The sequence below is a fragment of the Mirounga leonina genome, unplaced genomic scaffold, assembly GCF_011800145.1.
Source record: "Mirounga leonina isolate KUSES-001 unplaced genomic scaffold, KU_Mleo_1.0 Mir_150, whole genome shotgun sequence".
NCBI lineage: Eukaryota > Metazoa > Chordata > Mammalia > Carnivora > Phocidae > Mirounga > Mirounga leonina.
In genome coordinates, this window is record NW_023270374.1 from 22,863,163 (window position 1) to 22,888,010 (window position 24,848).

Genomic DNA, 24,848 nt, shown 5'->3' on the forward strand with positions numbered 1-24,848 from the left:
TTCTTTCTTTCTTTCTTTCTTTCTTTCTTTCTTTCTTTCTTTCTTTCCTTTCATTCTTGAGAGAGACAGCGAGAGAGGGAACACAAGCAGGGGGAGTGGGAGAGGGAGAAGCAGGCTTCCCGCCGAGCACGGAGCCTGATGCAGGGCTCGATCCCAGGACCCTGGGATCATGACCTGAGTTGAAGGCAGACGCTTAACGACTGAGCCACCCAGGCACCCCCACGAATCAGGATTTTAACATGAAGTGTCCAGCTCCAGAATCTGGACAAAAGGATAACAGGAGTCAAAATGACCTGCTTTATCTCACTCTTCCTACAGAGGAAGCAACAGAGACCCAGAGTAGGGAGGCAGAAGCTAGGCCGCAAGGCCCCTGGTGTGCCAGTGTATGTCCCTCCCTGGTGCCCCACAGGCCCTGGGACAGGAGGTCAGGAGCAGGGGTACTGGTAGAAAGCAGTTGGATTCTTGCTATAGCTTAAAGGTAGAATGAACAGTATTTGCTGGGGGATGGGATAGGCATGGGGGCACGTGAGAGAAAGCAGGAATCCAGGCGGACTCCAGGGTTTGGCCTGAGTGAGTGGGGATGGAGGGGGTTTCTGATACAGGAGAGCTGGTGGCTGGCTGGGCAGTGGAGTGGGTGGTGGTGGTCCAAACACTTGTTGGATGGATGCATGGATGCATGGATGCTTTTCCCTGGCCCTCCAGAGGGGCCCTACTCACTTGCTTTCAGATTTGTCCAGCTAGCCATATGGAGGCAGAGGAGAGCCCCAGGCTGGAGGTGTGACCTCCCCTGGAGGCTACAAGATGGACGAGCTTCAAGGATTGGGTCCTGAGGCTGCCAACATCAGGAGGTTCCATCCAAAGTTCAGGGTTTCTCCTCCCGTGAAATTTCCTAATTTTTAAGTATAGCAATAAATTTGAAATTGTGATAAATCTCTGAATGCCCCCCAAAATATGTCCATAGGCCTCATTTGGCCAGTGGCCTGGTTAGGACATCTGGTCTGTGGGTCTGGAGTCAGAGTGCCAGGGTCTGAGTCTGGCTCTCCATTCCCAGCTTGGGTGCCCTTGGGCAAGTGACTTAGCCTCTCAGAGCCTTGGCTTTCTCATCTGTAAAATGGGAACAATAATAGTACTCACCTCCTGGGCTCATAGTAAGGGCTCTATACCTGACAGTGAGAATGAAGCACTATTTGTGATGGATTTTATTGGCAACCAAGGCAGATGATGCCAAAAGGAAAAAGAGCACTGGGCTCTGGGATGGTATCCCATCTCTCTCAACAAGCTCTGTGACCTAGGACTAGGTTTTAGACCTCTCTGAGGAAGAAGTGTGTTGTTTCTGGAGTTGGACAATGGCCAGCATGCCTGTTGAGGCCTCTGAGTCCTCACCCACCACTCTCCCTCCCTGCCTTCTTCCCTCCAGCCTCACCCACCCACCACCTCCCACCCTTCCACCCTGCAGCCAGAATGATCTTTCAAAAGCACAAATCTCAGCATGGTCTTTCCCTGCCTGGAGAAAAACCATGTTGGCTCCCTGCTGCCTTTAGGAAAAAGCCCAAGAACCTTAGCCTGGCGTGAGGAGGTGGGAGACGGCCCTCACCTCTCTTCTCCCATCTCCTTCCACCAACCCTGCTTCTGTACCAGCGGCACATAGCCCGCACCCAGCTCTGCCCGCCCATGATCCATCCACCAGTCCCTGAGCGCTGCCCCTTGCTGGATCCAGCCACTTCCCTCCCGCAGTGACCAATGGCTTCTCCATGGTCTCCCCGCCTTCTCTCTTACCCTTTCCTCTCTGCAGCCCATTTTCCACAAGCAGCCAGAGGGATCCTGAGAAAAATGCAGTTTGGATGGTGTCACCTGCCTGCTTAAGATCCCTCTGTGGCTGCCTGTTTCACTGTGAGGGAAGCCGCAAACCCTGTCCCATCTCTCCAGCCACGTTGTACGGTTTCCCCGCTCTCAGCTCCCCACTGTCTCAGACGCCCGGCGCCCTCTCCCGGGCCTTTGCACATGCTGTTTCCCCTCCCTAGAGGCTTTCCATGTGGCTCCTTCAGGAGGGCCTCCCTGACCCCCTGCCCACATCTCGCCCACCTCAGCTTTCCCCTCGGGTATGAATCACCTGTTCGGGAGGCAGGGCCGCAGGGTCCACCTGGGACTCTGTAGCCACAGGGCCCTGCACTAGTATCCACCCTTTCTGTTGGCAAAAATGCCACTCATCTTTCAAGGCCCAGGCCGAGGTCATCCTTCGGTGAAGCCTTCCTTCTTTAACACAGCCCCACGCCCCAGCCTGTTCCTGAGGCCCCTCGGGATCATTCCCTCCGGTCCGTCCCCTGCTGGCGGTGGAGACTGCTCCATCCCAGCTTCCTGTGAGCTTTCTTTTCTCTCTCTCCCACACTCAACATTATAATTATCACTGGATGGCGAGCTCCTCAAGGCCAAGGAGCCTCATGGTGAAGAGAGCTAATGTTTATGGAGCAAGCGCGGGCCCTGGGCTAAGCACTCTCCTGCATTCTCTCCTTAAATCCTCGTGACCCTGTGGGGTCGGCTCCCCTAAAAGCCCCACCTTAAAGAGAAGCCAGTGGAGTTTGAAAGGGGTTAAGTCACGTGCCCACCGTCACCCAGCAAGTCTGACCCCAGAGCTGGAGGTTTTAGTGAACAAGGGCAATAACGTACAGAGGGTCTCCCACAGGCCAGGCACGCAGCTGAAGCCTACCCAGGTGTTTCCACCTCACAGTAACTTCCATCACAACTCCATTTTGTGGCTAGGGAAACAGAGGCACAGAGGGGTTAAGTAACTCAGTGAAGCTCGGGAGGAGGATTTGAACCTGTGCTGTCTGGCTCTAGGTAGTGCTCACAAACCTCATGCTGCGCTAGCCATTGGACCCCCTCCCTCTGATCCGCCTGGAGGCTTCTCTGTATCTTGGCACCCCCAGCACCTGGAAGAACAGACAGCCCCCAGGCGCCACTAGTTACTGCGTGTGTAATAGAGGAGGGAGTAGGTAAGTGGTGGACCTGGGACCCTGCCCCAGCCATCCCAGAGCTGTGTCTGGAAGTTCAAAGATGCGGCAGCCCCTCTCCCAGGCTCGGGGCTCCCCCCACCCAGTTGTCCAGACAGTCCCGGGGGAAGGACCAGATCCATAAACATGAGGCTCCACTTGGGCCCAGGAGGGGCTCTGGGCACTGTACAAGTCCTCAATATTATTGCTTTATTGTCATTTAAATGGAGCCTGCCTTAAACAGGCCACCCAGTTCTAGCCACCAGCGCTGGACAAAACCCCCATTGAAAAGCCAATTACAATCACTCCATCTAAATTGTCATGGATTTGTATAGAAAATTACATCTCCATTTAGTCCTGAAGCGACGTCCTGGGCATGGACAGAGGGGAGGCTGGCCCATTTACCCCGCCGGCTCAGCGCGGGTGCCGCGGGCAGAGAGAAAGCCCAAGCTGCTGGGTCTCGGCCGGCCTGGGGAACAAAGGCCAGTTTGTGGGGGCCTGGAGAGAAGCTGGGCCTCTCAGGGCGTCTCAGATTCCAGGCCTGGGCCGATGGACCCTGCCCCGCCAGCTGGTCTTCCCTGCTGGCGGCTGTGGCCAGACGAGCTCCTGACAGCCGGCTTCGGGTGGCCCGTCAGCCCTGCAACCATCCAAGGCGGCTGGAGCTTGGCTCCTGTCCCCACTGCCATGAAATGAAGAAGGCTTAGCCCGGGGAGCACTGGACTGGGATCCCAAGATCTTGGTTTCACTCATGCATGCATGCATTCATTCATTCATAAGTTATTAAGCGCCTGCTGGTGGTGTAGCATAGAAATGAGCTCCAGCTTCGGAGTATTCTGGGTTTGATTCCAGGCTCTGTCCTCAGTAGCTGTGAAGAGAAGGCTACTTCGATGACTCATTGAGTTCTGAAGTTGTGGGGCACCTACTATGTGCCAGAGGAGGGGACAAAATGGTCCTTGGTCATGGCCCTTAATGTCCGGTGGGGTTTACGGTTTCCCAAATGGTAAGTGTTCTGAGGGAAGCGAACAGGGGCTGACACGGGCTCTGGGGACTTGCTGTGTAAGTAGGCAGTTCAGAAGGAGCTGGTCATGCCAAGACAGATGGCAAGGACATTCCAGTCAGAGGCAACAGTGTGTGTGGGGCAGGGGCATGGGCGGGTCGTGGGGCAGGCTGGAGCAGGAAAGTGAGCGTATGGCAGGGGACAAGGTCAATGGGGGCACCCTAAGGAACTCTGGGGCTCTCCCCTGAGCCTCAGTTTCCTCATCTGCAAAAACAGGAACAATGACCTTAGCCGCCAGGGCTCGGGCCAGGATGCAGGAGATAATGTACATGGGATCTCAGCATGGTGCTGGGCACAGGATGCTCCTGGCTAACTAAGATAGCCTGACTTAGTTGGTGCTCTCTGAGTCTGAGGACATAGCCCACTCCTCCTGGTCACTTGGGGTGACGGCTCAGGGGCTTTGCATGCTTTAGCTCCCAAAAGCCCTGTGGGGTAGGGCTCTTCTCCCCCTTCCACAGATAAGGAAACTGAGGCAGAGCCACTGGTCAGCTAATTATTTGTTACTATTCCAATTATTCTTACTATGGGTTACCCAAGGCCTGGCACAGAGCAGATCCTCAAAGATTGTTTGTTGAATCAGTGAACACATCTGGAAGGGGGGTGCGGGGCAAGCGTGGGGAGCTCCGTGGGAGCTTCCTATCTGTGTGCATGTGTATGAGTGGCTCTGAGACTGGGTATAACCATGGGATTCTGAATGTGGCTCTATCCGATGACTGAGCTCAAGTGACTGTGTCTCACAGTGTCGCGCACTTGTCTCCTGGAGTCCTTGCCCAAATGCCCCGTGGCTGTGTGACTCTGTCGGACTGTATATCACTGCCTACACATGTCTGTCGGGGCCCACGGGGACACTTGGCACCCTGTCAGGGATGGCTGGACTGGCAGGACTGGAGGCTACTGTGGCGGGGCAGGTCCGGCAGGTTCAGAGGTGAAGAGGGCAGAGTCCCCATCCTCCCCCACCCAGCCCCACCAGGCAGACAGGCAAATGGAAAAAATGTTCACACCCGGGGCAGGCAGGCGGGTGGCTGCCCCACCAAGGACTGCTCTGTGCACAGAAAACAAGTTCTTCTGGTATCAGCTCGAGTTTGGCAGGAAGTGGCTTTTGGGTGGCAGGAAGTTGGATTCAGCTCATATCAGCCCCGGCCGAGGGGCAGGAGAGCAGTTATCTGGGGTTAAACAGAGTTACCAAGAAGCAGGGCCCCAACGCCCTGTACCCGATAGAGCTGGGGGCACAGCCCACCCCTCCTGGTCATTTGGGATGATGGGTGGGGAGGCGGAGGCCTTGTAAAGAAGAGCTGCCACCTATCAGGTGCTACTGAGCCCCAGATCCCAGACGGAGCTCCTCATCCACCTCCCATGACCCCCATTTAGCAGATGTGCAGACTGAGATTCTGAGAGGCAATGACTTGCCTGAGGTCACGAAGACAAGTGGGGAGAAAGGGAGGAGAGAGACTGCAAGAAATGTATAACTACCTAGAGACAAGAGAAAGACCAGGACAGAGAGCAAAGAGGAGAGGGGAGATGAGAATAGGACAGGGCAAGTAGTTGAATGAATGCAGAGAACAATGAGACTAGGCCAGTGGGAAGATTTCTGGGGTGCCCACTGTGTGCCAGGCCCTCCCAGGAACATCACAACTGATCTTGGGATCCTGACCCTGAACCCATTTCCCAGATAAGGGCAATGAGACCCACAGAGCCTTGCTAGCTGAGCCACACCTGGAATCTAGGCCTGGTTCCAAAGCCCATGTTCCTTCAGGCTATGCCCCCTGCCTGACTTCCAGGGAAGGGAAGCAACTGTACTAAAAGGGATGCCCAATCTCACTACCTGTTTGCCTCTACCTTACCACTACCTGTTGAGGAATTCACCCAGTTGGCTCATGGAGAGTCAGGGTTCAAACCTGCGCAAAGTGGCTGTAGAATTCACTTACTTAACCATGTGACAGGGTGTGCCAAGCACTATGCCAGAGCAGGAAGAGAAAGCCAGGGTTCTGGCCTCAGGCTGGGACCCAGAAGGTCCAGCCGCTGATCTAAAGCCCCAAAGCTATACCTGGAGAAAAACCGAATCTCCCAACTCCCAGCCCTGGACACTCTCGTACCCCTCCACTCAGCCCCCACTGGAGCCCCTAGGGAATGGGCCACTGGTTCTTCTGTTCTCATCCCAAAAGCAGCACCCAAGCTGTTCCCTGGCTAGGATGCTGATCTGAAGCTCAGTCTGTATGTCGTTTGCACATTACTCAGTGCGTGTCAGAAGGTACGAACATCTCCCTTTCCCAGAGAGAGCTGCTGGGCCCCCCTGCCCTCCTCCAGACAGCAAAAATGCCAGCCGGCTAGACAGGGAGCTGCGCCCTGGCCTCTGACAGCACCCGCCTGCTGCCGCCTCCCCCATTCCCTCCTGGAGCCAAATTTAGGCAGCTCTGCTACTGAGAGATGGGGAGAGCGGAGGCAGGAAACGGTGAGGTTGGAGGCAGCCCTGCCTTGGCCTGCACAGGGTGGGGTGGACCCAGGGGTACCCCTGTCCCTAAAGCCCTTGGCCCAGCCTCCCCCTGCCCCTCCTCCCACAGGAATGCGGGCCAGGTTGGGGAACGCAGGGTTCTCAGCTGCAGCCCAGGGTGCTGGCTACTCTGGCCAGGAGGGAGGAGGGAGAGATGGAGGGAGGGAGGAGGTCATGGCCGGGGCAGTGGGGAAGGGATCAGATAGCCTCCTCCTGCCCCAGACACCGGCTGCCACTGCGGACAGGAGCCTGCTCTGCTTCTCAGCACCTCAGAATCAGATCTGGGGTGGACACATCAGTGAGGTACAGATGGGCCTTTGGGGACTGAAGTCTCCCCAAAGGCTTGACCAGCCTATCTCCTCCTTGGGCTAGACTTTGGCCTTGGTGGTCTTGGTTTTCCTACCTGGGAAATGGAGAGGCTGGTCTAGAATGATTTCCAAGTGGCTACCCATGCTGAGAGCGAGTGTTTCTGGGAGACCTGACAGAAATTAGGGATGTGGCAGTGGCTTTAGGCCTAGGAACTTCTTAGATTTTTCAGGTATGGCTCCTCCCTGATGTGGGATGTGGGTGGGCTGAACAGTGAGAGACCTGGGCTGGATGCCAGCCACCAGGAACCTGGGGATGGAGTTAATAGTGCCCGGTAGCTGGGGGCATGGATCCTGGGGTCTGACTGCCTGGGTTTGAATCCCAGCTCTGCCACTTGTGACTGTGGGCAAGTCGCCTCAGCTTTCTGTGCCTCAGTTTCCTCACCTCTGAGATGGGGGTAATTAAACCTCCCAGAGCTGCTGGGAAAGTGAAATGAGGCAGTGAATGTTTGGCACACAGTAAGTGCACCATGATGCCAGCTACCAGTGTGACTGTTTTGTCTCCCTGAGCGGTTGGGAGTCCCCCCTCCCCCCCAGCTATAACGGATGTGGATGCAATGGGGAGGCGCTGTAGCTTGATGGTGAAATGGGCATCGGGATGGGGTTCAGTTCTGCGTGACCCTGGGCAAACGGCCACACCCCACTGCGCCTTGGGCGGGGAACAGCAGAGGCTCCTACCACACAGGGTCTGTGAGGATTACACAGGTCAGGCTTGGCACAGCGCCTGGCACATAGCGGGCGCTCCCTGAAGGGGAGCTGGCCAGATCGAATGGTACCGGCCCGCACAAAGGACAGGTGGGCAGCGTCCCTGGGCGGGGGGGGGGGGGGGGTGCGGAAAGGCGGAGGGAGGCGGGCGCAGGGCAGGTGCGCGGGGAATGGGGAGGCGGGGCTGGGAGAGGGGGAACGCGAGGGCGGGCAGGCGGGCGCGCGGGTGCGCAGCAGGTGCGTGTGGAGTGGGCGGGGCCCCGCGCGGGCGGGGTCTCCAGGTGAGCGGACGCGCGCCTGGAGGCTGCCAACTGGGGGAGGCGCGCCGCCCTCGCCCACGGCCGGAAAGCGTCCCTGTGTCTTTAACGCCCTCCTCCCTGCGTCCCCCCCCGCCCCCTTTGTGCGCCCCCCCCCAACAAGCAGGGCTGCAGCCGCGGAGCCGTCCCCCCTGCACTGACAGCTGGTATCTAATTACTGTGTGAGAATGGAAAGTCAGGCTGTCCCAGCTCCGGGGAGAGGGGATTAACGTCTCCTGCAGAATACACTTCCTCTGGTGGGTTGCCATGGTTACTCTCATTACCTGCCTGCCCGCGAGGAGCCCGCGCGGAGCCCGCGCGAGCCGCTCCAGCAGGCCCTCCGAACTCGGGCCCGGCGCGCGCGCTCCTCCCCGCTCCTCCCCGCCCCTCCCCGCCGAGGCGCACGCGCATGCGCCGTCGGGGGGGGAGCGAGAGCGGCCTCACCCCCGCCCCGCGCCCCGCCCCCCGCCCGAGCAGCTGTCAGCGGCGCGCGCGGCCCGGCCAGCCCCTGCGCGCGCTGTCAACAGTCATTAGCGCGCGGGCCCTCCCCTCCCCCTCCAGCTCCCCCTTACCCCCACCCTAGCGCAGGGTGGGGCCCGCACCTGGGGCCTCCGCTCGTTAGCGCGCCCGGCCGCCCGCCGCGGCCCCGGAGGGACCCGCCCGCAGGGCCTGCGTGGCTCAGCCGTCCCCTTCCGCCTAGAAGCCCCCCCCCCCCCAGCGACCCCATTCCCTGTCCTTGGCCACGGCTCCCGAGGGAGGCGGATCCCCAGAGTCCTGGAGCGCGCCCCTTCAGAGTAGTAGCGACAGAGGTCATTTATGGGTGTCTCGCCCAGGGTGGGCCCTATTTGTGCACCACTGGGGTTCCCACAGCCGTCCTGTCACATTGTGTCACCTCAACACAGGAGAAGACTGAGGCTCAGGCAGGCCAGCCCTTTGGCCAGGGTCAGGCCTGGATTGTCTTCAGGCCTGTGACTTCACCCCTAGGGCACTTGCGCCTCATGGACACCCCCAGGCCACGACCCCCAGCCAGGCCCCCTGACGCTGTCCTGCCTGACAGTGCCCTTCGCTGCTCCCCCCTCCCTTCATCCCTTAAACTGGGGTCATTGCCCCCTCTTGCCAAAAGGGGGACACTTGGGCCCGCTGCACCCCTTTCTCTTCCCACCCTTCCCCCTATCCTTTCCAGATATTCCAGAGCTAACAAAAAAAAAAAAGGAAAAAGAAAAAGAAATATTCAGAGCTGCTTGAAGGATATGGCATCCCTCAAAGGTAGCGCTGTCGTTCGGGGGCTGATCCCAGGCACCTTTCTGTGGCCCGGGGTGTGCCTTTCGGTCCCCAGCGTGATTTGAAAGAAGATGGAGGTTCAGCGAAGCAGAAAGGAGGTCTTGGAATATGTGAGGCCTGTTCCAGATGGCAGGTGCGCCGCGGTGGCGGCTCCGCGCTAACAGTTGGAGATTGTGCACAGGGGTGGAGAAGAGGCAGGTGCTGCACTGAGTCCTCAGCGCCTTGTTTATGTATTTATTTATTTATCGGGGGTGTGGTCTCCTTCCTCGCCCATCCCAGCCTCCAGAGCTCATGGCTACTATGGGTCCTAAAATTCTGGTGCAGATCTCTGTTTTGGAAGGTTGTTTTTTTGTTTGGTTGGTTTTGGTTTTGGTTTCCAGTGCACAGTAGGTAGTATTTATAACTGAGAGATATTCAAACACCGCCCATCCTTGTTCTATTTAGGCAATGCCCTCCCCTCAATACCTGATTGCCTGGCTTTACAAATGATGACCAGCTTTTCTTGGGGATTCTGAGGAGGAAATTTCTTGATATTTGGGTGCGGGTCTTCATTCTGGTTTCCTTCTTAGGAGGCTGACTCCTCTCCTCGGGTCTTCTTCCAGCCCTGCCAGGAGCTGGAAGGAGACTTTGTAAGAACCACCCCCCAAAACTGGTATGCCCCACTTGCAAAACCTCAGTCCTGCCTGAATTTATTAAAGTGTGGTTTGGGGGACAGGAGGAACAGCCACAGTTCCAGAAGCTGGAAGTAGCATGCAGCTGATATTTGCAGTAACTTTTGCCTGTAATGGCAGCCATTTAGCCGGCTGGCCCAGATAGGATGGAGGGGCATCCTCCCATGTGCCTGTGCAATCAGCCCCCTGAAGGCCCAGGCTCCCACATAAATGGTTAGCCGAAGGTATGTCTCCCCGGGGGTGGGTTCTGCTGCCTGACTTTCTCCTCTGATGGCAGTCTTGTTGATTTTTACCCCTTATCAAGAGCGGGATCTGAAATGCACCAAAAGGGCACATCCTAAGGACTTTCTGTGTGGTTTCTTCCTCTACCGTAGGAACCCAGTTGAGAAATATCCCTGCTATTTAGTCACATCCTCTCAATCAAGGCCTCATCGTTGCTGGAAGGCATATGCTGCTAATATTGTGGTGGGGGGGCACTAACTGGCACCCTGGTGGCCTGAAATGGTGAGCCCACCTTGCTAAGTGCATAACTTATTACCAGCAAGTGACTTCTAAGTTCCAATGGAAATGACAGAACTGAAATCCATTAGCAGTTGGACGGGGGTCTATTTAATTGGCTTAGGGGGAAGACAGGCAAGGTTCAGTCAGATTCAGTAGCTCACCTGAGGGAGCCCACCCGGGCAGGAGCCTGTCTAATGGCCTGGCCAGATCTGCTCATCTCCCTCGTCTAGGTCTGCAGCCCTGGGTGTCACAACCCTCCTTGGCTGAGCACTCAGTTTGAGGAAACTGAGGAAGCCAGAAGAGACCTGTCAAGGGATGACCTGCTTAAGTATTAATTAACTTTGCCAGGGAGGACTTAAAAAATCTGATGTCAGGTTGCTGAGCACTCCTGCCCTTTCTGTCCATAATCTGCATTAAGTCATTGGGCAGGTGTTTTGAATTTATACTAATGTTGCCCAGTAAGGTTCTTTTGTTCCCACCATTAGGAAAATTGGCCTTCAGTGAAGGAGAAGAAAATATTAATATATTAGGCCTAGAAGCACAGAGCAAGCATATATTTAATGAGCCAATGCCAGTTTCCTTTACTAGTTACCTCCCTATCTGAATCATGGAGACATTCTAATCAGCAGTTCTCAAAATCTGTGGTGCGTCCGAATCATCTGAGGGGGCCCTAGTAAAACCCCCAGAGAGTGAGATTTGGTGGGTCTGAGGTGGGGCCTGAGAATTCGCATTTCTATCCAGTTCCCAGGTGATGCCGACTCTAATGGTCTAAGGACCACGCTTTGGGACCACCGTTCTAAATATTGTGAAACATGAGCAGGATATAAATAGACATTTGGTGATTTCCTCAATAACTTGCAACCTGGCCTTTAGTTTAGAATCCAGATGCGCTGGTTTAAAGGAAGATGGTGATGTCCAAGAAAGGTAGTATGAAAATTTTAAAACTCCATGAAATTTTTAAAACTCTTGCCATGTCTGGTTTTGTTGGTGTGCGTCTGGCTGGCTGTTTTGGAGTTGGCTGGTTCGAAAGGATGTAGTGTGTTGCCATGGCAATATTCTTCCCCAAGCAGGAAGGCCCCAGAGGTTGGTCCTGCGCAACTGACCGTGTATTTCTCATGGCTTTTCCCTTGGGGTGCTTCAGGGTTCCGTTCCATCACTCCTGGTTGGCGTTCCCAGGAAGCTGGGGATAGTCAGGAGGCTCTAGGCCCCCTCTTCACTCAGCCTATAAATGGAGTGAGCTTTCTTTGTCAAACCAAGGCCCAGCTTGCTTAGGGCCATGGATCAGATTAAGCTAATTTGGGTACAAAGCAGAAGTGGTTGGCAGGGGCATCCCAAGGCTATGGGGAAGGTGCTTTCTGCTCCTTTATTTAGCAGCTCTTGCCTTGTAGCACTGTGTCTGGATTCTCAGCTAAGGAAGGCATGCCCCTCCTGCAGCACTTAGCATGAAGGTTGTTACCTCTGTGGATGCAGGGCATGGCAAGATGTCTGTCACACGTGACTGCCATGGGATCCCTTTGTTCTCTTCCCAGGGTTCTCCTTGAAGGACAGACAGATATCCTGGTGTTCTTCCCTAAGGGTGTAGCACACATGGTGTCCAGGTGGCCACAGCTCACCAGAGGACAGTTGAAGGTGTGGCTCTTCAGACCTTGTGTGGTTTGAATTGGGGTTGCTACAAGCCCGCTCCTTTCCTGTGTACATCTCTGCAGCTGAGATAGACCAATTATAGGATCCAGGTTTGAACATCAGGGGAGATCACAATAGATTTTTAAAGAGGGAGCAACTAAAAATGACCCCCGAAGAGTTTCTCTGGGATAATTTTATAGTCACACTGGACCGGGTGCAAAGCTTGTGGGTACTGGTGTCTGCCTTAGAATGGATATGGGAGGCTGGGACAGACGCCTGGCACTGGGCAGTATATTTTGTTGTTTAATCTGGGTTGGTTAGTTACACCTTGACTTTAGGAAAATTTTTGTCAGGCTTGTGTGACAGCCTTAGTGTGTTACTTAGGAATTAAACATCTCCTCTGATGGTGGGTATTAGCTTGGGGAACCCGTGCTGTAACCTGAATGGATCAGAAGGACAGGAGCTAAGAGCAGATTCCTAAACACAAAATGTCCAAATTCAGGGCCCAAAGGGAAGAGATGAACATTTATAAGCCAGATGCCTGACATACACTCTTAACCTAATCCTTGGAAGAGCCAACTAGGACTTTTTAAGCCCATTTTACAGGTGAGGGAGCTGAGTTTCAAGAGGTCAAGAAGTGGGGCACCTGGCTAGCTCATTTGGTGGAGCGTGTGACTCTTGATCTCAGGGTTGTGAGTTCAAGCCCCAAGTTGGGTGTAGAGATTACTTAAAAAAAAAAAGTTCAAGAAGTGACCTGCCCAAGGTTACCAAGCTGGCTAGGGGACACTTCCCATTTCGCCTACCTAAAATATTGTCTTTCATCAAATTGTTTGCTTTCTCTATTCCCTCCCACCAATTTTATCTCCCTTTTCCAGAAGTGTCTGTGTTCTGGCTTGAAACAGTTTTATGAACAGAGAGATCTATTCACTTTTAAGCAGTTAGACCCATTATTAAGCCTCCAGATTCAGATTATCAAAATGTTGTGGAACTACCCACCCCATTATACTTTTTAAAAATATATATATTTTTAAAGATTTTATTTTATTTATTTATTTGAGAGAGAGAATGAGAGAGAGAGCATGAGAGGGGGGAGGGTCAGAGGGAGAAGCAGACTCCCCGCCGAGCAGGGAGCCCGATGTGGGACTCGATCCCAGGACTCCAGGATCATGACCTGAGCCGAAGGCAGTCGCCCAACCAACTGAGCCACCCAGGCGCCCTTAAAAATATATTTTTTAAAAAGCTTATTTATTTATTTATTTATTTATTTATTTATTTATTTATTTGAGAGAGAGCAAGAGCGTGCATGCAAGCGGGGGTGGGGGGTAGGGAGAGGGACAAGCAGACTTTGCACCAAGCACGGAGTCCGATGCAGTGCTCAACCCCACGACTCAGAGACCATGACCTGAGCCGAAATCAAGAGTTGGATGCTCAACTGGCTGAGCCACCCAGGCGCCCCTAAGATACTTTTTAAATTAAAGCTTAACAGACATACAGAAAAGTACACAGATTGTAAAGTGTTCAGATTAATGGCTTTTTATAAACGGAACACACCTGTAAAACCACCACCCAGATCAAGAAATAGAAACCCAGTTACATTTTTATTCTTCCGATCCTTTTGTTAGTTTTTGCCAACGTGAAACTCTGGTTAGAAGTACATTCTAACTGGGCTGTCATAATATTTGTCCCATCCAACTCTGTCACAGCAGTATTTGAAGATCCCCTAAAATGGTGGGTAGTTACAAGTCAGCTAATGCACCAGTTTGTCAGTAATGAGCCCTGTTTATAGATGGCCCAGGACTTCAGAGGGGACTTCAGATACCCCCAGGAAAGAGGTAACGGTTAACTCCTGAGAGAGTTCAAGAACAGAAGAGTCATGGAATTTTACAGCTCATCTTGTAAGTGAAGCTCAGGGAGGCTAAAGAGTTTGCCCACAGTCTCACAGCAAGGAAGCAGGACCAGCAGGCAGCAACTCCTACACAGTGTGCACGCACACTCACGCACGTGCTCACAGCGCCCCCCCCCCCATGCGTGCTGAGAAGTCCCCATTGAAATGGATCCTGACTAGGAAGGAAGCCATTGGCAAGAGGGTCTGTACAGGGCCCGTGAGGTCACCCCTGACGGATGCTGCCTACTAACTCTAGGATTTGGCACCCTCCACTCCAGATGCCCATCTACTCTCGGGGGCCACTGGCAAAAAGACAGCCCTGTTCACCCATCATGGCATGTTGGGAGAGTTGCTGGATGAAACCAAACCCTGTCTATGGCCAGAATGTTCTGTGAGCAGGTGTCCCGTTTAGCACTACCTCTCTTTTCCTTGGACTACAAAGACTGAGGTCCTAAACAGCTCTGCCACTTACTAGCCCCTATACCACAGGCAGGTCCTGACCCTAACAACCCCCCAGGCTTGTTGCGATGTTCAGAGCTGGGGGAAACTTTGCAAACGACAAAGCACTTGGTAATTATAATACTTATCCAGCAGTTCCTATGGGCCGGGCTTGCTACTAAGTGCTGCATGGGTATCTCCTTTATTCCTCTTCGTAGCTATAGGAAAGCTGCTTCTGTTAGCCCCATTTTCCAGGTAGAGGACCTGAGGATCAGAGAAGCAAAATAACTGCTCAGGGCCACACAGCCACTTCAACGATGGGCCCCATGCAGACCGAGGAAGAGTATGTCTGAACTACCCCGCCTGCCTGCCGCTTATAAGCAGTCAGTCGTTTGGTAGTTATTTTTTGAGCCTGTTGAGTATCAGGCATTGTTCTAGGTGCTAGGGAGGCAGACTTGAGCCAACACACGAAGCCCACGCCCTCCTAGAGCTGATGTTCTTGAGCCATGAGCAAGATCCTTTAGGAAAGATTTCTCTGGGAGATTTGTGTTTTGAACACTTTTAGAGAAAAGCCCGCCTCCTTTCCCCCCAGCCCTCCCCCAACACACTCACACACACACACAGACACACACACACCTGCTTGCTCTTCATCGATGAAGCCCCCCAGACTTCTCCAAGTCTCCCCTTAGGGAGATGATGGCTGAGAGCCGGGTGTCCCTGAGTCTGTGTGTCTCCTGTGCCCTATGAATAAAGACCTGCCCGAGCAGCCCGCTGCCTGAGGGGCGCTGGCTACATCCCCCAGCCTCATGCCCCGCAGTTTCCCTGCTCCCTCCCAGTCCCGCTAGTGGGAGTCGGGCAGGTGTCTGCCCAGCAGCAGGACCCCATCTCAATCCCGGCGCGCCTTTTCAGGACCAACAGACAGCACTCATGCCAGCCTGATGAGAGGCTCGGGGGTCCATGGCCACCTTGCTCACGAGGCCCTGCCATCTCCACGTGGCCTTGTGTCTGTTCTTCTCTGTGTCTCCAGACACAAAGGGCCCGGGTGTGTTGCTGGCGCTCAGCTGCTGGAGTGGGGAGGGCAGGCAGTGGTGACAAGCTTTTCAGAAAGGCCAGGGTGGAGGCAGGAGTCACCCAGGTGATCCGAGCCATTCCCCTGGGACCCCAGCCCAGGACCACAGTGAAAGGTTACTGCTAATTGGTGAGCTCCTGATGGGGCTGCATCTATTTAGCACCGCCCCCCCTCCCCAGAGACTTCCAGGATGGTCTTGGCACAGCATGTGATTCGAGAGCTCCCCGCCTGAGTCTGGCACAATCTGTCTGAAATTGTGAACATGGAGCCTCTTGGTTTTTTAATTTGTATTTTCGTTGTTGTCGCTCCCTGCCCATTGTTTCTGGGGGATTTAGTAGCAGCAGCCCCCCTGACTCTGGGGCCCCCATCCCTGGGGCCCTCTCAGCAAGCTCCTCCCACCCCCGGCCCCCCAGACCTACCACTGGAGGTCAGGGAGCAGCGTCGTCCCTGCCCCTGCCCGCCCCCCTCCCTCCGACCCTTTGCCAGGCCTCGGGGCCTAGCTCTCGGCCGGCCGCCGTCATCCCCACCACTGACACAGCTTGTCCCCCCTGTCGCAGGGGGCAGATGGCCTGTCGGAGCCGGAGGGCATCTCTCTGAAGCGGGTCGCTGTGGTGGAAGATTTCTTTGACATCATCTACTCGATGCACGTGGAGAGCTCGGCGGAGCCAGGCAAAGCCCCCAAGCACGCTGGGCAGAAGAAAACCTACCGAGCGGTGAGATGTCTGTCTCTGGGCCTCTGCGGGCAGCCCCAGGCCTTGGCAGGAGGCCACGGGCTCCGCACATGTTGGGCGGGGGCAGGGCAGGGAGCTGAGGCGTGATGAAACGGCCTTTGGGGACCCAGGGGGGCACAGGGCAAGGGCACGGCAGCCAGAGATGGCTCAAGGGGGGAACAAGGGGGCGGGTTCTGGGGTCTGGGCACAAAGGAGAAGCAGGTTGAAGGGAGTGAGGGAGGGAAGGAGAGGGATGAGGGCAGGAGCAAAGCCCTTCTCTTCCCAGTTTCTGCTTCACTTGTCCCCTCCCCTCCAGCCCCTTGCAGCCTGCTCTGGGACTGTGGGGGTGGGGGTGGCCAGATAATAAGGATCGAAAGAGCGAATGCTTCCATGGCATTTACTGTGTGCCAGGCCTGCCCTAAATGCTTCCTGTATCTGAGTTCATTCGATCCTCTACCCGCCCCTGTGAAGTCAGGACTGGAAGTTCCCCGGGGGAAGTCTGAGGACATGGGCCCTACCTTCAGGGAGATCACAATTCGACTTGGGGTGGGGAGGCTGAGAGCAAAACCAAGACATGAGAACCAGAAATGTCTCCAAGACTAGCTTTGAGGGAACAAGAACCCCCAGGGCATTCCGCAAAGGCACCTCTGGACGCTGGCGTTCAGTGCTAAGCCGGGGGTGGGGGGGCAGCTTCGTGGGGAAGATGGCATATAAGGTGGTATCCCAAGCTTGGGTGGGCAGAAGGGAGCAGAGACAACAATCTAGGGGTGGGAAGCATCACACATGGGGAGGTAGAGGAGACGGTGGCCAGAGCAGGAGGGGCCTACTTGTGTTCTGGTCCCATCCCCCTGTTGACTGCCATTGCCATGGCTCAGGCACAGCTCTGAACCCGGACCCACCACTAAACCAGTAAAGCCAAGCATGCTACATTCATTCGAGCCTCCGAGCAGTCTTGTGATGGAGGCACCATGGTCCCATTTTGCAGTTAAGGAAACCGAGACCCAAAGAGTTGATCTACCTGTCTAAGGTCACATAACACTTAAATGGCAGTCAGCTGGTGTCCTCATGCCCCCTCTGTGTTGACCCTCTCTCTGGCTTCTTAGAGAGCTGCCCCTCTGACCGGGCTTCCCCACCCAAGGCAGCTGTGAACTCCAACCCCACCCCCACCTCTACCCCCAACTTCTTCCTATAAATAGCCTTGGACTGCTGTGGAGGTGGCCTGTATAAGTCTATGATTTTCCCATGTGGCCTGATTTTTAAAAATTCCAACCATCTGGTTTGTCCTTGTCCCCAGAAGATGGCCTTTGCCCTAAATGAGTCTTACGGATGGACCCATGTGCCCAAGGACCTCCGAAGATGAGGGTTTGGGCTGAGGGAGGCAGGAGATGATTATACCACCTGTCCCACCCCTCCTGCTTCTCAGTACATGTGTGTTGGGAAAGGGAGTTCTGAGGGTATTCCCACCAGAGGGTCATAGATGAAGGGAGAGACACCCAAGCCAGAGCCTCTGTGGCCTGTTGGTAGTCATGAGACCCAGCACATCTTTTCAGTGTTCAGTCTGCCAGTGCTGGGCAGCTCAGCACCTCCTGGACACCAGCTCTCCAAGCCTTCACGTGGACGAAGGGTGTATATATGAAGCAGGGGCTCCTGTGTTCTCCATTTTACAGATGAGGAAACTGAGGTTCAGAGGGACACATAACCTGCCTTGAGGTCACCCCACTGGTTTTCAGAGCCAGGCTGCGGGCCCCAGAGCCCGTGCCCTGACCACCACCCATCCTCCCTCTCTACAAACCCCGCTGTGGTCAGCTAGTAAGCCCAATGACTTGCTGTGGTCAAGGTAAATGGGCTTGGGCCAGCCAGACCACATGACTTCCCCAGTCCCCTTGATGTCCAGCACTGAGGCTCACACCACAGGCACTCCCAGGGTATGTATGTATTTATTTATTTTAAGATTTATTTATTTGAGAGAGAAAACAAGTGGGGGGTGGGGGGGGCAGAGGGAGAGGATCTCAAACGACTCCCTGCTGAGCGAGGAGCCCTGAGCCTGAGCCCTGAGGCAGGGCTCAATCTCACAACCCCCAGATCATGACCCAAGCCAAGAGTCAGAGGCTTAACCGACTGAACCACCCCGGCGCCCCTCCCTGGGTATTTAGGAAGGCCGGGTCTGCAGCCTCCATGCTGTAGAGAAGGCAGGGCTGGGCTGTCCCGCCAGCCTCTGTGTCCCTGGGCCAAGCGGACGTCCAGCCCTTTGCTCCGCACTTCCTGGCTTCTCGTCCATATGCCCGCCGCGTGCCCCACTTCCCGCTGCCCAGCCTGGAGCTGGCACATGACTGGCAGTGGGCCAGCTGGGCTGCGCACAGAGCTGGAATTTCAGCCGCAGGGCCAAGGCTGAGTGGAGTAGGCCAGGGCCCTCCTGCAGTGGGTGTGAAGGCCAAGGGGGCTGCTGCACCTCCCTCCTCCCCGGTGTGCCTCCTCTCCCTTCCCCCTCCTCTTCCCCATCTGTCACCCTTCTCTTGCCACCCTTTTCCTTTTTTGGGGGTGGGGGTGGTGCCTGGATGCTTTTGTCCCCCTTCTTTTCATCTGCTCCCATTTTCCTCAACCCAAGCCTCTCTCTTCAGTCCCTTCCGTGTCTGGGAAAGAGCCCCCAAGGAAACTCTGTGCTGATGGCTGCAGAGGGGCACAGCCTGGCACCGTGGGGTTTGCATCGGCCCCTGCCTGGGGGTTTTTGGACCTGTCTCTATGTGTTTTGCCAGACCTGAATCCTGGGACTGCCTTGCCATCTCTAGAGCACCTGGGACCTTCCAGATTCTTACAGGCCTGGGGTGCCTGTAGGAAGCAGAGGGCTGGAAGGGAGATGGGCAGACTTGTTCAAGGGCATTAAAGGAGGCACATTCTTCTGTGGGAAAAAGAAGCTTCTAGCACCCACCACTATCCAGCAATAGATCAGAGAGAGCAGGTAATGAGCTTTCTGAAACTGAAGGCATATGAGCCAGGGATAGATGGCCATTTACAATGGACAATGCAGGGGATTCCCATTTGGGGCAGTAAGTCCCTGCCTTACTTTGCCTCTGATGCAGTGTGACCAGAGGATCCACAGGGGGACTTGCCCATGTCCCGGGGTCTGGGGAGGGTTCCAAATGGTTGTACAAAGTTCCCTGATCCCACACAGAGGATGGTCCTTTTTCAAGGGGATTTTCTGGCGTCTGTACCCATCTGGGTTGGAGCAAGCTCTTTGCTTTCTTCCTCTCTCCCAGGGTGCCAGTAGGCTAGACCGAGCTACAGAGTTTGGATCCGGCTGCCCAGACCACTTTGGAGTTGGGGCCAGATGTGGTCAGCAGCTTCTCCAGGCCCACCATGTGCTAATCCACCTCAGGGCAGCAGGAGGGTCTTGTAAAGTGGTGCAAATCCCCCCAACTGGCCTCATCTGTCCTTGTCGGCCCCTGAGCTGGGGAGTGAAAATGGGGCCTTACAAGTCAACGACTCTGCACGTAGCTTCTGCTCTCCCTGCCCGTGAATTCTCCCTTCATTTTACCACTGGGAAAAACATGAAAGATCTCAGTATCCAGGCAGGAGGCCCCAAGTGCAAGGCAGCAGGCTCTTGAGGGAAGCTGGGTGGTGGCAGGGGTCCTGGGGCTTCCCTTCCTTAAACACAGCCGCTCTATCTTTATCTGTTTCACATTTGGGGCTTCAGCATAAGAGACTGTTTCCAGAACTGTGTCTGGAGCTCCAACACTATCTGAGAACCACCATCCTGTTGACTAGAGCATAAGTGAGGATTGTCCTCCTTCCTTCAGCTCATCCTGGGGTCCTGTGGCCTTGGGCATCTGTGTAGTGGAACAGAAATGGAGGTCCCATCTCTCCTGTGGACAAGCCAGGAGAGTGAAGGCTGAAGGCCGCGCGGTGCCCCTCCTCCGTGCGGGCCTCTACAGCAGCCTGGAGCTGGGCTGGACTCGGCACTTCACCGACTCCCCGTGGAGCTCCTTGTGAGGCTGCAGACATGCCAGCCACCCAGGGCAGGGCTTGCAAGGACTTCTCACCTAGCCTTCTTCCGTCCGCCCCACCTCCCCCTGTGTGGGACCCAGGGCCAGAAGGAGTGCTCCCAGTGCTCCCTGCCCCATGGCCCGCTAGCCAGCTTTGAGTACTGCTGGGATCCCTGCCAAGGCCAGGAGAACCAGGGCCGCCTGGGCTGGGCCCTCTCTGGGAATTGTACCTGTACCCTCGGTGGGTCAGGTGGGGAGTAGGGCCTCTGCCCCTGCTGCAGGCCACCCTCACCAGAGCACCCAGGCCAGGAAGGCTCTCCTTGAGTGCTGGAGAAATGAGTTCTCTGCCCAACCGCAGGTGAGCTCCATAGAGTGAAATAGGGCTGTTCCTATGGTATCAACTTTCCTCCTTTCCCAGCAGACTGTGACACTCCTCCCCCAGGTCCTCAGCTCATCTCTTCAAGGTCTGAGCTGGGATGCCACACCTTGCGGCGCCTCGGCCGACCTCAGCTGTTTGCCCAGCTCAGCCACAGCCCCACTCTTTGCCCAGCGGGCACCCTGCCCTCTTGGCCCTTTACTCCTGCCTCCATCAGCCCTTCAGTAGGGCCCAACCCTTCCAACCCTGAAGGCCTGAGAGGGACATGCCACCCCTAAGACTTCCGGGCAGGTTGGGCTGGGAATGAAGATGTCTCTGTGTGTGGCAGGAAAGCCCCCATCCCGGAGCCCTGAGACCCGAGGAGGACGGGCTGCATGCTCTCCCATCCACCAGCTCCAATCAGAGAGCAGGCTTTGCCCTTGTCCCTGACCTCCAGAGGAAGGCAATCAGACAGGGAATTTGGAAGGGAGATAACTCATCAAGGAGCCTGCCTGCTCCGCAGAGCATCAAATCAGCTGAGAAATAACAATTGTGTCACCAAAATTAACTCTGTCTTTGCAGCCGGCCACCAAGCAGGGGTGGCCCCCAAGCTCCACACACCAGCTGAGCTGAGGGCACAGCCTGAGCTGGTCCTCTGAGGGCCTGGCCACAGCCCTGGGACCCTGCCCCGCCCCCCTCCCCCCCACCTATTCCGCCCTACCCTACTCCACCTCCTGACCACCACGGAGATGGCACAGGGCACTCGTGCATCCCAAAGGAGCAGACCTGGTGCTGTCCTGGAGAGCAGTCCCCTGCCTCTGTGGGCTGACCAGAGCCCTCAGCCAACTTTCCCCGGCTGGGCTGCCGCGAGGATGGTGGAATGCTGGGGTGATGCTGCCCCTTAGTGGAGAGGAGCGGGAGGGCCCCGGCTCTGGGAAATGTGTGGAAACCAGCAACAACTGGGCAGCTCCCAGCCTCAGCCAGGGAACCCGGGCCTAAGAGGCCGCCAAACCGGGGCCAGTGCGTTTCCCGAAACCCAGAGCAAGAGGAGACGGCTGGGCTTCTGGGCCCACACCCTCTCCTTCTCCACTCCCCTGCCCAGCCTGTTTCTTGTATTCCCTCCCACCTACTTCATCTCCCTTCCCACCTCCTGGGCTGGAGAGGCCCCCTGGAGGCAGTTACGGTGTGGTGTGACCTGGAGCATGGGCTTTAGTCGCCACTGCCTCTAACAAGCTGTGTGGCCTTAGGCAAGTAGGTCTGCCTCTCTGGGTCTAGTGACCTCACCTGGAACACGGGGGTCCTTAACGGTGTGTCCAGTTTGAAAAATCTGATCCTTTGTCATCAGACTTTCACAGCTCTCCCTAAAATGTTCTTGATCTGTGAGTTATTGCAGGAAGAGCTTGTAGAACCTTGGGTTCTGTTCATAGGCCCAGAGCTGGTAGATTCATAAGTGGATCTCAGTTTATCCATCTCTAAGAATGGAAATTATTTCACCCTCCCCTAGAGCAATGTTTATAAACTCATTTTTCAGGAGCAACAATAAAATGCTCTGAGAGTATTCCTTATTAAAACGTAGGTTAGGGCCCCTGGGTGGCTCAGTCATTAAGCGTCTGCCTTCGGCTCAGGTCATGATCCCAGGGTCCTGGGATCGAGCCCCACATCGGGCTCCCTGCTCCGCGGGAAGCCTGCTTCTCCCTCTCCCACTCCCCCTGCTTGTGTTCCCTCTCTCGCTGTGTCTCCCTCTGTCAAATAAATAAAATCTTTTAAAAATAAATAAATAAAACATAGGTTAGATAATGTTTAAATGTTTTTGCTTTCTCAATTTCTAACTCTTTTGTTCAAAATTTTTTAAAAAATGGTTTTCCATTAGAGTACTAACTCATTTCCATGGCTAAGAATTGAGGACACCCGCTCCTTGCTCCTCGAATCCCTTCCCTTTCTGCAAGGGCCAAGCACCTGCCACCAAAGCATAGACCTTGGTGACCTGGTGACCAGGCGGCCTCCCCCTCGGCCCATATAATGAGCAAACGTCCTCTGTCCCCAGATTGCGGAGACCTATGCCTTCCTTCCGCGAGAGGCCGTGACCCGGTTCCTGATGAGCTGCACAGAGTGTCAGAAGAGGATGCACTTTAACTCCAATGGCCTGGAGCCCAAAGGTAGGGGAGGAGGCGGGTGTGCTGGTGGCTTGGGGGAGGCTGTGCAGGGAAAGGCCCTCCCACCAGCAAGGCCTGCCCTTTGCTGGCACAGACAGAAAAGTGCATGGCCAGCGGTTGTCACAATTCCCAGAGGCCAGTGTGGGTCCATGCCCGGAGAGCCTCATTTTTGTTGTTTTTTTAACTGTAAAAAACAATGTCAGGTTTCCTTGAAAAACCAATGGTACATTCCTACCGCCCTTCAAGATCCTCTTCTCCCACTGACGTGCCTGATGGAAACGATCACCTCGCCCTCTTCCCTAAGCTCCTTGATTCTTGCCGCCCAGGCCTCGCCCTGAGCAGTGCCCTCGTGGGTCTGGTCGCGCGGCCCTGTCTGTGAGCTCTCTGGAGACAGGAGCACATCTCTTGCCACCTGCGCCCTTTTACCCTAGAGCCCCCCACCTACCAGTAGTAGGTCCTCCCTAAGTGTCCGTCCCCTCCCTGCAAACATGCAGGAAATCCGTGGGGATTTCTTAGAATTTAAATGCCCGGGGCACTTGTGACCAGCTGAAGTGGGTCTCTGGGACTGATGTCCATGCTCTCCAGCTCTGCCCTGCCCACTGAGATGCAGCAGGGACCCCCACTTCAGTCCCCTCACTACCTCCACCTGAACATCCCCAGAGGCCTCCAGTAAGTCTGGCGCCCACCTCTTCGAAGGCGGCTTTGGCACAGCGAGGTGGGCCGTGGGCCAGTGCATGTGGCCGGTATGATTATAGCTCTGCCCCGAGAGACGGTGCCCAGGTGGGCAGTTTGTCAGGGCTTCTAGGCTGCTGCTGGACATCAGGCCTGTAAAGGTTGCTGAAGTCAGTGGGTGTTTTGCCTGAGGATGGGAACAGACTCAGAATGAAGGGCAAGCCATGTGCTCGGGTTGTACTCCAGGGGCATCCGCCATTTCTGGGGAAGGAAAAATCAACAACGAAGCTCAAGTAGATGACAACAAAGAAATTAGAGCATAGGTGTCAAGTGGGTTTTTTTTTTTCCCTCATTTTGGTGGTCTCTGATGCCTGTGAGTGACTGACACCAGCTGACTTGCCAAATCCAGAAGCCTTCCTGTCCATGGGGTCATGAGGCCACGGCTGCTGCTTCGTGGGGTACATGGGGTGGCTTCTAAAGCCTGTGGGACAGGAACAAGTGTGGCTCATACCTCATAAATGCCAGGTTCCTGGTTTAAGAGCAGAGCCCCCAAGGCCACGCAGGGTGGGTTCAAATGCCAGCTCTGCCACTTAGCAGCCGTGTGTCCTGAACACGTGATTTCATCTCTCGGAGCCTCAGTTCCCTCATCTGTGGGTGGAGTTAATCATGGTACCCACCTCGGGGGCCTAGGAGAGGTTTGAGAGCTCATCCCCATGCCAGCACGGGGCTAGCACCCAGGAGGAGGGAGCTGGGGCTGATGCAGTGATGCCTCGGAGGAGGCCCCTGCCCCGCCTGGCCTGGCCCTGGCTGAGCGGCTGCAGCCCTGGGCCACGACAGTATTTGGTACCTGCAAACAGGCCAGGAGGGCTTTCCCGGCTGCACCCCCGCCCTGTCAGAGTCGGGGTCCCAGGGGCACGTGCCCTGCTGGTGGCTGCCTGTCCCTTCCTGTTCGGGCCTAACCGTTTCCATAGCAACTGGCGGAGCCAGACACTGAAGCGCTGTCCTTAGAGGAATAGAGGCTAGGCCAAGAGCCGCCGGGTTCGTGGGCTGCTCTGGGGTGTCTGCAGGCTCCCTCTGTTCTGCTCCCGTGCTCTCTGCTGGTGTGGAGGACGGTTCTCACCTCCCCCGCTCCTCAGTGAAGGCGGCAAGGTCCCAAGGGCTGCAGCCCCACTCCTCCTCATCTGTGGGCTTTGGCACGGCCGGAAGGGCAATGCTGAGCTCAGCAGCAGCCTGTGCCTTCTCTGGGCTGCCACCACCATGCCCGCAAGCCCGGGGCGGGGGGGGGGGGGGGGGGGGGGGGCGGGGCGGGGAGGGAGGAGGAGGAGGCGAGGGAGGTGGAGAAGGAGAAGTGGGGGGAGAGAGAGAGAGTGAGAGAGAATGTGAGCACTCACGCCAGGAGGGAGCCGCCTAGAATATCAACCAGCTCTGTGGGCTCTGTGCTGGAGCCTGTCTTTCCAGGGGTTTGCTCCTGGCAGGACAGAGCGCAGACAGCGTAAGCCTGCATGGGACAGTCCTTGCAGATGGTAGGCGGAATGCTGCTCTCCTGCGGACAGTCCCACGCAGGGGAGGAAGAGACACGGAGGGAGTGGGAGACAGTGTGGCCCATAGCAAA

The 24,848-nt window shown here is 55.8% G+C and overlaps 1 protein-coding gene across 1 annotated transcript in view; it reads left to right on the forward strand.

The window, feature by feature from the left end:
• The window catches only part of NOL4L (nucleolar protein 4 like), a 127,812-nt gene that overhangs the window by 34,521 nt on the left and 68,443 nt on the right, over nt 1-24,848 (forward strand). The window contains exons 2-3 of the mRNA XM_035006033.1: nt 15,924-16,079; nt 22,456-22,567. Coding sequence (XP_034861924.1) covers nt 15,924-16,079; nt 22,456-22,567 — 268 coding nt within the window. The remainder of the gene's footprint in view (nt 1-15,923; nt 16,080-22,455; nt 22,568-24,848) is intronic.